The sequence below is a fragment of the Apostichopus japonicus genome, chromosome 14, assembly GCF_037975245.1.
Source record: "Apostichopus japonicus isolate 1M-3 chromosome 14, ASM3797524v1, whole genome shotgun sequence".
Lineage (NCBI taxonomy): Eukaryota > Metazoa > Echinodermata > Holothuroidea > Aspidochirotida > Stichopodidae > Apostichopus > Apostichopus japonicus.
This window is the reverse complement of record NC_092574.1, coordinates 7,281,213-7,291,992: the sequence shown is the minus strand read 5'-3', so window position 1 is coordinate 7,291,992 and position 10,780 is coordinate 7,281,213. Positions and strand designations below refer to the sequence as shown.

The 10,780-nt window shown below is 34.7% G+C and overlaps 1 protein-coding gene and 1 long non-coding RNA gene across 6 annotated transcripts in view; one reads left to right on the top strand and one right to left on the bottom strand.

Annotated features, from left to right (window-relative positions):
- LOC139979947 (uncharacterized) overlaps positions 1 to 10,780 on the bottom strand; it is a 111,842-nt gene that overhangs the window by 38,709 nt on the left and 62,353 nt on the right. The gene's annotated exons all lie outside the window — the stretch shown is intronic.
- The window catches only part of LOC139979938 (glutamate receptor 4-like), a 32,577-nt gene continuing 23,034 nt past the window's right edge, over positions 1,238 to 10,780 (top strand). For 2 of the 4 annotated variants that reach the window (XM_071991192.1, XM_071991194.1), the window contains exons 1-6: positions 2,178 to 2,340; positions 3,086 to 3,247; positions 6,749 to 7,000; positions 8,499 to 8,680; positions 10,125 to 10,178; positions 10,456 to 10,614. In XM_071991192.1, the coding sequence (XP_071847293.1) occupies positions 2,253 to 2,340; positions 3,086 to 3,247; positions 6,749 to 7,000; positions 8,499 to 8,680; positions 10,125 to 10,178; positions 10,456 to 10,614 (897 nt within the window). In that variant the 5' untranslated portion in view covers positions 2,178 to 2,252. Of the gene's footprint in view, positions 2,034 to 2,176; positions 2,341 to 3,085; positions 3,248 to 6,748; positions 7,001 to 8,498; positions 8,681 to 10,124; positions 10,179 to 10,455; positions 10,615 to 10,780 lie in introns of those variants that run through there. The other 2 variants (XM_071991193.1, XM_071991195.1) reach the window with 2 other exon arrangements.

Below are 10,780 nucleotides of genomic sequence, written 5' to 3'. Positions count from 1 at the left end.
TGAATCATATACCTGAAATTGATCATGGTATGACTGCTCTCTACATACAGATAACCATATGGTAATGGTTTCAAATGATTCTATGTTGCGCGCACAATATGTCTACAACAGATCAGCAAGCGTACTTACTACTTCAGCTGGATAATATGGAAGTTGTTTGTGGTTAGTATAACTGTCACCGTTGTGTCTTAGAAAATTAAACCGTCTTTTGAAATCTCCCCCACCCAGCCGCCCCACCTCACCCACCCCCACCTCCTTGCTCGCCCCTCCTACAACTTCGTTTCAACTGATGGGTAAATGATAGAAGCATATCCAGGAGTTTCACTTTTTAAACGATGTGTTGTGGTCCTGGAGTCGTTCCAGCGGCGTACCTTAAGTAATGTATGGCGTCTCCCCCCAACCACCCCCACCCCAATGAAATGTTGACGTCAAATGGCGCAATCCGAGGCATAGTTTGACTTAAATTTGGTCTACACGTAAGGATGTGCTAATGAATCCTATTGAACTTTTGTGTGGGGTTTGAAGGGAGGGTGGAAGGGGGTGGGGTGCTGTACACCCACACCCCCCTTCATCCGCACCTGAACACTCTTGAAAAGAACTCTGGACATTGTACGGGTTTCCGATATAACCTTGTAGCCGCCACAAACTCCCTCATGTAACCGTTATAATGTTGTCCACTATATAGGCGACCTGATCATCATTTCTTCACAAGCCTTGCAAAACTGCTACTATAAGAATCGTGAGTTTAACACCTTATTTTTACCGAAGAATCACGAGAGAGAGTGAGGTAAAAAAGTATCATGTAAATGCATAAAGGCAAAACTTAATAGTATCCGAGATTACCCTATACACTTTACTTCACACCTCGTCGAGTTCCCTAAGAGTTTCTCCCATCCATCAAAATGACACGCTACGAACGCGTGACATCAATTTTTGGTCAGCGAACCATATATATATATATATGCATATACGTTCGCGAGTGAAGGGAGGTTCCGTAGAAGGCTATATATCGAAATTAGTATGTATAAGCTTGAATTCTGTATTTCCTTGCGGATACAGAAGCTGATGATACGATGAATTTTAACCCTCGGGAGGCCTAAAGTAATGCTTCAGAAACTCGAATACAAGTCATGCGTGGAGTGAATATTTCAGCCGAGGCGTCACACGTAACACAATATAAGAGTAAAAAATTATGTGAATCTTGCTTATGGAAGTGAAGTGAAGTTTTTTTTCTTCTTCTTCATCTTCTGCTCATAGATAAACAATAATATTTGCGTTTCGAATTTCTTTTGATTTAGCATTTAAGCTGTATTTACTCTCTCAAAAACATGCGGAATTGACATAAACCAAAAAAAAAACAGCTGATCAAATTTATTTTCAGTATTTACAATTCTTCTTTCAGCTCTTTGTGGAGCATCAGCATTTTGTGAAGGAGAGTTTGAAATAAATAAATCATTTTCCAAGGATTATTTCTGTTTTTTTGTTTTTGCTAATAATCAAAATGGACTGAACTAATTAAAACTAGAAATGAGTGGCGCTAGACAGAATTCAATGAAGCAATTCCAAAACTCATATAGGAACGAGTCATTTTGGAAGTGTGTGGATTTTTGTTATTAAATTTCATTCTAATATTCCAGCAATACAAGGAAGAGGAGACTAACTTTGTGAAAAATCATCAAATTCTCCAAAAAAAGCTAGGAAATCAGATGCAGCTACTTTTTTCTCGCTCTATTTTATATATGTATTTATATATAGAGAGGGAGAGATATATACATTTGGAGTAAATCTCAGAAGAATTTCTACGAAATTGATTGATAAATTATTTATGATATGTCTAGCAAATTTCTTATCGAGTGAGCGAGCATCAGTCACATTTTGGGATTTCAAGTGTGCGAGAGAAAGAAGAAGTTGCGAGACCTTAACCTTTTTTTGAATTTTGTTCACCAAAATGGCCGCGAATTCGATTCTATTTTGTTTGCTTTTGTCCTCATTTACCGGAATCGCAATCGTCGACGGTCAGTTTCTAAATCTGAGTAAGTATAGTAAAAGGAATTTGTTTTTGGCTTAAAAAATCTCAGATGAGCTCTATATATTTAATTGATTGATTAATTATTCATGATCTGTCTAGTATACCTTGCATCGTGTGAACGAGCATCATGTATAGTTTTGGGATTCAAGTGTTGTAGGGGAATACATAGAAAGCTTAGCATCAATGTAGCTATATTCGCAGTGATTACATATAGTATACCAAAATGGCTGCAAAGTGTATAGGCCTATGTCTGTTGGTTTTGGTCTCATTAACTGGGATTGCCTGCGTCGACGGCCAGTTTCTGCATATGAGTAAGTATAGCAGGAATAAAAACAATAGATATATCTTTAACTTTCTGTAAATTTCTCCTCAGCTATTGTATTAGTTAATCCATGCGAGTCTTATTAATTACGATTAGTATTCTTGAATAACAGCCGGGATGGAGGTTGACATGATGGCCTGTTAGATCTACTATGCATAATGTGTTACTAAACGTGTTTTATAAGGAATCGCGTAAAGATATACAAAGGGTTTCTACGGATTAAGTTACAAACTCATAGTTATTAAAACATTATACTGTGAATTTATCAGTGTGTTTACAGGCTTACATTAGAACATACAAGTGGGGGAAAAGGAAATTTTAGCCACTGATACTAGTAATGTTATAATTTTTATTTCTTTTTTAATGTAGGCCTATGTTAATTACATTAGCCTGTGTGGGTTCTATTATAATCTCCTTGCGTTGTTGTTTTGTCTGATAAAAAAGTTCATCTTTGCATGCCTATAAGTGAGTTATTTATTGATGTAACATTTCAAGCCACGTCAGTTAATTTAGATATGACCGGGAGATTAATAATTCATAAACTCATGTTGACGCAACCCCCCCCCCTCCCCACCTTCCCAACCCCTCCCACACCTCTGCATCAATTTAATATCTCTTATTGGATAATACTATGCAGTTTAAAGATGTTACGGTAAACTAACATGTATTCAATTTTTGATCTCAGATTCAATTTTATTTTTTATGGTGCTATTTTCTGTTGTCTTTCGTGGCAGTGTCCTTCCTGGAGAACCTACCGGTACCCGATACTCGGTTCGTGGCATTGAGAAGGGCGATATTCCGTGTTAATGTGCTTTCTAATACATCGCACCTGCCATACACAATCGTTAGGGTGAGCACGACTGGCGTCTCCGAACCGTCCAGCTTGATACGACAGTGTAAGCTATATATATTATTACAATTTTACTCTGTGGTATAATAATTATATATTTAGGTATAGTTACTTATGGCTACGGCTAATTATCTGAACGGCTTGCCAACTAAGTTGGTGCATGGTGTTAGGTAACTGTGGATGATGTATAGGTAATGACAGGTAACCGAATAGATGATTACTTAAACGACTGTTAGATATAGGTAGGTAGGTAGGTATGCACGGGGGTGTTAGGTAACTACAGATGATGACCGCACCCTAATGACATCCTAGCTAGCATAGGTAGTTAGGTATCCATAACTAATTACCTATATTATATATGTATATGTATATATGTATATAAATATATATATATATATATGTATATATATATATATCATAGGTAGGTAGCTATGTAGTGTTAGGTAACTACAGATGATGACCGCACCTTAATGACATCCTAGCTAGCATAGGTAGTTAGGTATCCATAGCTAATTACCTATATATATATATGTATATATATATATATATATCTATATATATATATCTATCTATATATATATATATATATATATATATATATATATATATATATATTTATTTATATATAGAAAAGTATTTCAAATGATAAAAGCCATCATGGTGTGACTTCATAAACCATGTATATGTTACTGTTCTTATGCATATCTTTAACATTTAAACAAATTTAAAACAAATAAGTATAAAGCTGATTGAAGGACCCACCCAGAATCCAGAATAGATAGAAGGACATCGTGCAATCGGATGCATCAAACTAATTAACTAATTAATCAAACTAATTAATGTCTCGAGCGTGGTTGCTAGGGGGAAATATACGATGATCGTATTTATAAATTATTTGAGCTGTTTTATGGGTGTGGTAAATAACATTACTGTATCGAAAACATAAGTATATATATATAATTTTGTCCTACTTATGCATGTGACGAGCTCGGTTTTATATTTTAGGTACATTACTACACGCCATAAAAGCGAACGAGCTTGAGTGAACTAAAAAATCATGTAACATGACACGTCAAACCACATGTGCAGAGTCCCTGTAGTCTTATACATAGGGTGATGCGATTTTTTTTATGAATCACTTGTTTTTTCATCTTATGTTATTAATAAGAAAATAAGCCACTAGTGCACCGCGGTCATCGACAAAAAAAACCTCATTATGATGAAAAATTAATCATCGAGTTAACAGATAAACTTAATACAGACACAGGCCGAAATTAAACTATACATAGCATATATGTAGACCTGATGACAATGTTATGGGAACCAGATGTTAATCGAAATGTGGGATAAACATAACATACTCTTATTTACTTACGCTTTTATATACTTGAGGACAAATGAAAACTTTCTAACGGGGACTTGGTTGGCATAGTATCCTGCGGCCCTCGACATATATCACAGAGTTTAGCATGTATACAAACACATATACAGTTTAATCAACAATGTGTGGACATACATATAATACATATCTACTTTAACCAGCCAATGCGTGAACATATATATAACACATATGTACTTGAACCAACCAATGTGTGGACATATATATATATATATATATAACACATATGTACTTTAATCAACCAAAGTATAGACATATATATATATATATATGACACATATGCAATTTAATCAACCAATGTGTGGACATATATATAACACATGCACTTTAACCAACCAATGGGTGGACATATATATATATAAACACATATGTACATTAATCAACCAATGTGTGGACATATATATAACAATATATGTACATTAATCAACCAATGTATGGACATATAAATAACACATATGCACTTTTATCAACCAATGTGTGGACATTTCGCTTTAAGTTATCACGCTACAGAAAGGTATAAGCTAAGGTAAATGAATGACGATACTTTATTTGTTAGAATGACAGATACACACAGTGTGGAATACACAAACGATTGCTTATCGTATAATTTAGTATGTTGGGACCAACTAGTACATGGAATGCCTTGTTCCCTTTACGTCTTCACCCTGTGCAGTGCACACTAGTAATCGTCTGTTATTACCTATATAGGTAACATATAGCAATAATTTATTCATTAGAATGACAAAAAGCACAGTGCGGAATATATATCTATGCATATCTATGTATGTTTATAAATATGTATGTATGTGTATAAATATGTGTGTATGTGTATAAATATGTATGTATGTATATATATATATATAAAGAAAGAAATATATATATATATATATATATATATATATATATATATGCAATGTAGGGCGATATATTATTTATCAAGATGACAAAATACACAGAGGCAATGGGATCAACCACAAAAAGCGGAAATAGATGCAATGTAATTTCTACTATAGAGGCAAGACTTGACATTCACCAAGCCACGTACAATAAATGCCGTTGCTCTGTCGCAGTATTTGACTGTATAGAGTACCAACCTATCCATGCATCAACAGTATAAATATCTCTCTCTCTGAAATTTGAAAGGAATACCCATTAAGCTACTTTTCATACTCTTAAACAGGCGGGCAGATCACGCACCACTGCCTCTCATAATTGACTTGGCGTGCGATAAATTTCCCTGTGGAGGAATATATATATGGCATTTCTGAATATTGCATATGTACAGGACATTCACATCTGAAAATTTCTATCTGCATATCTGCATAATAACTGCAAGGGGGAAAAATTTAATCAATTATTTCTTAACTAAATGTTTACATAGTTCATTGGTTTTAATAGTTTAATTAGAAAATGCTTGAAATACCAAAATATGTTGAAATATTTATTATAAATCGGCAGGTAAAATTTAGAGATTGACTTAATAAATAATTAGGTTAGGAAAATATTGAAGACGACATAGTAAACGATACGAGATATCTAGCACTCTAAGATGTTTTTTTTTTTTTAATGTAGCTAATTTTTCTTTTTATAAATTTGTGATGGAATTGATACTTATATAAATAGCTGTAAATACATTCACAATCGCCTTGTACTATATGTGAGGTTCTCTTCCCAAACACTTATATCATTATGAAGCATTATAGTCTGTTCTTAAGGATTTAGTTGTTTTCACTTGCTATTGGAAAATAAACATTGTTGGCAGGGAAACTTTGTTTTTTAATATTTGTTTTAAAAATTATTTAATGTTGTTATTGAAATATCGGGGCAATAAACAGAGGGTGCTCTTTCACAACTGTCCATAGCGTCCTTTATAAAACGTTGTCTTTCGTGCTTGCGGGAGACGTTAACACTAAAGAAAAAACGTTAAACGTCCCAAAATGACTAGATATTTTGACAACAAAAAGCACCATTTTGGATCTACGCAGACTTCATTATGAATAAAAATCATAAGACCCTTCCCCCAGGACGGTGTCCCATTGTACAAAGTTATTATTTTCGATAAACGCACCACCCATATAGAAACCTAGCATACGTGCTTGATGTATAATTCAGTTTTGATGATGATGATGATTTTTTTGTTTTCATCAGGGTGTAACAAGTTACCCTATAAGGATGGATTTGTCGGCCAGTTGGCTCTCACTACTGTCCACACGATGACTCACTATTCGGAAGCTTTTAGAGTACCATTCGTCGTCTTTAACATAGCACCGACGGATCTTTGGGATGACTTTCAGTCGCCGTACCTGATCGCGGTCAAGCCATCTATTATGCCTGTGGTGAGAGATGTTGTAGCGTATCACGGCTGGTCGAGATATGCTTACATATTTGATTCTGAAGAAGGTAAGCATATAGACCAGGGGTTCCCTAACTGGGGTGCATGAACCCCCAGAAAGTGCGTGAGTCCATCCCAGAGGGTTCGTGAGACTTTTCTGAAAGTCAAAACTATAGTACTTTTTGTTGAACTAAAATCTGATATTTCATATAATTTAGTAATGTACAAAAGTCGTACCTATCGGCAAACTCTTTTCGCGTTCCACACGCATATGTTGCCATAGTAGTACCGTACCGTGCATGTGATAAATAACTGAATTATGAAACAGACACAGGCTGTTATGCGTATTATAGTATAATAATGACTCAGATCGTGTCTCGAAAAGTTGGGGGTTCGTGGACAACTCTGACATCCACAGGGGGTTCGTGGGGGCATAAAGTTAGGGAAACCCTGATATAGACCGATAACACAGTATGTATACAGCTGCATTGTAGGTTCTGCGTACTAACTTCGTCACATGCTGAACAAGCAAATAGTGCAAGATAGTAAGATAGTAAGATATCACGGCTGGTCGAGATATGCTTACAGATTTGATTCTGAAGAAGGTAAGCATATATGTATATACCACATGTATTGTAGGTTCTATGTACTAACTTCGTCGCATTCTGAACAAGCAAATAGTGCAAGATATAGTAAGATATCACGGCTGGCCGAGATATGCTTTTTTTAAGGAAAAGTCGCCCAGGAAAGAACCTGGGCACGAAAACAAAACTACCAAACGACTGATCCGCTCTCAACCCCAGTCCGCTTGAATCGGGACTGTGACTGTGTGATCATCGTCAGGTGTGCATCACCCTTCCCCTCGAAAGGGAACAGATACTACACTTGATCTTAGCCAAAAGGTCGAGATATGCTTACATAATCGATTCTGAAGAATGTTAACATGTATAGACCGATAACATGTATATAGCTGCATTGTATAGGTTCTGTGTACTAACTTCGTCACATTCTGAACGAGCAAATAGTACAACTGTGATATAGTAAGATATCACGGCTTGTCGAGATACGCTAACATCTTTGATTGTATGAAAACCTACTTACAGAGAACATTGACGGCTAATCAAACATTTCAAAGATATCATGTTTCAATGCTTAATCAATACTAAGTAAGATTACAATATAGAAAGCATTGCTTTCGAATGAAGATGAATCGTAATATTATCACAGAACACCTACTTCATGTGATCCAAACACTCCCTGGATAGAATTGAGGGTATAGTCAATCAAACTAAGTTACATTCAATCAAACTATAACTCGAGCTAGGAATAATAATTTTGAGATGTAATAGTAAGATTATAAAAGTGTGGAATTTTCTCTCTTTAAGACTAACGTTACATCGTCTGCTATCTAACTAAACAAAGACAAATGTGAGTGTAGACACCAATTAAAAGAAAGTCATGATTACTTCTTTATCTTTAATTAACGTCAATTTTGAATACTACGTCAATTTGAATATTAAGAAATTATTTATATTGTGTCTGTTCTTTTGCTCTTTCTCCTCCAAGGTTTTCTGAGATTTGCTAATTACATGCAAAAGGTGCCATCGCATAATATCTTATCAAAGAGGATTATTTCTAGTGACAATATGACGTCAGCTAATATCACCCTTGATGTGATTCAAGAATTACGAATCACCAAAATGATAATAGATTGCAACCACGTGATGACCAAAACGATTCTAGATTTGGTGAGTCAAATAGCATGATTCGAGTGACGGAATGTTAATGGTTAGAGGAGGAGCTAGGATTTAACAAGGAAGAGGTGCAGGCCTAAGTGTCTACCCATGTAGGTGGGTGGAGGTCTCGGACTCTTCCCCCAGAAAAAGAAAAAAAGAAAAAGGCACTTTTAGATGAGAAATGAGGCATTCTAAGACATATTAAGAATTAGGTCTATAATTAGCTATAAACACAATGTTGTGCTTTTATAAGAATATTCAAGTTTGGGAGTTTTGTAGGATATTGAAGAATGAAGCGAGGAGAGGGTGGGTACACATCAATGCAGGATGGTGTTGCCTGATGGTGTTGTTAAACCAGCATCCTGATAATGTACAATTGTGGGGGGGGGGGTGGGGGGAGGGTTATGAAGTATTGTAAGTTTTGTGAAATGTTTGAATATATATCCATGCATCATTATGCAGATTAAAAATCACATTCTTTATCAAGGTTGATACGAAAATGATTTGCGCGTGTGTGTGTTCACGTGCACTTGATTTGCATTACGACTGAAGACTTATAAAAAGGAATTCCAAGTTCATAGTCCTCAGATGTCATTTCAAAAAGAATCATAACGTCCTCAGAAGGATTCTATTGTTAAGTTGTATTGTTAAGGTTAAGACAAATGGATTTGAACAATGGAAAAAACAATAGGGTCCCCAGTCTGAATTGGAAACACACCTGTGTATTATGTATGTTTATGTATCATTCATCCAATCCTTAACTTCAAAAACAATAACCACCCTGTACTTCTACTGAGAATTAGAAATCCGCAACAGTTTCATAAAAAAAAACGGACATGAAAAAATTACCCCCGAAAACATTGTAGACTGTAAATATCTACCACGATGCATTTTCAAGAGAGAACTGCAGCAAGGTATTTGGGTTGCAAGTTTTGTTGGGAATTACAAGATCTGCTTATATTTACCATAAATCATGCAGTGTATTATAACATTGTTCGAAAAATTGCTGAATGTTAAATATAAGCCATGATTGCACTAGACTATAGTGACGTATCAAGTCAGAAAGGAGAGTATAAACAGCCGTCGCGGGTTTGGGACCCTTCATCAGAATATTTATTTCTCAAAGCGTACATGCCGCTAACAAAACTGACTATACGGTATAGTTATATTAGCTTGTGCGAGAATAGCCTGTGTAAATAAATTGGAGAGGAACCCTCTTAGCATTACGAATATGTATATAGATAGCGTATGTTCCTTTCATGTAAACAGATTCAAACAGGATTGTTTTTTTTTTAATTGTTAATTTATTCAAATCAAATTGATATAAATGAAAATGATATGTCGGTAGATTCTGTTATCCTCTTCTCTTAAAACAAAAATGAAAGAAAATAAAAATATTTTTATATAAAAAACATCAACTTACTTTTTAATCATTACTATTTCTTCTTACCAACAGCTAACTGAGAAGGATATGGTGACTGCTGCCTATCATTATATATTCTTGGATATGGTGCGTAATGTGTTTTTTTCATGTACTAAATTTAAAAATAGTTGTGGAAATTAAACTCGAAAGTAAGATCATTCATTTTGGCCAATATATATATATATATATATATATATATATATATATATATATATATATATATATATATATATATATATATATATATATATATATATATATATATATATATATATATATATATATATATATATATATATATTTTAACAATCATGTATTTTCGGTTTATCATGTTCATGTCTCTGAGACCTTTCTTAAATGACAGGATATAATTCTGAACAAGTTTCCGACAACACTTGGCGGAATGAACCTAACTGGGTTCAATATGGTGGACAGAGATCACGAGAATTTCAGCTATGTCTTCGATGTCTGGTACAAAAGAAACGATATTGAGAATCTCCCTGCCGAAAGTACAATCGTAGGGGTAAGTATAATTCTCATCGATTTTTGTCGTTCGCCATTTTATCAGTCAAATGACCCTATGATACATAAAAATGTGCTATAAACATATATATAGTAACATCAAACTCTGTCAAATGTAATGGTGGCTATCACTCGTGAACAAAACTGTTTTTTTTTCCTTTTTTGCC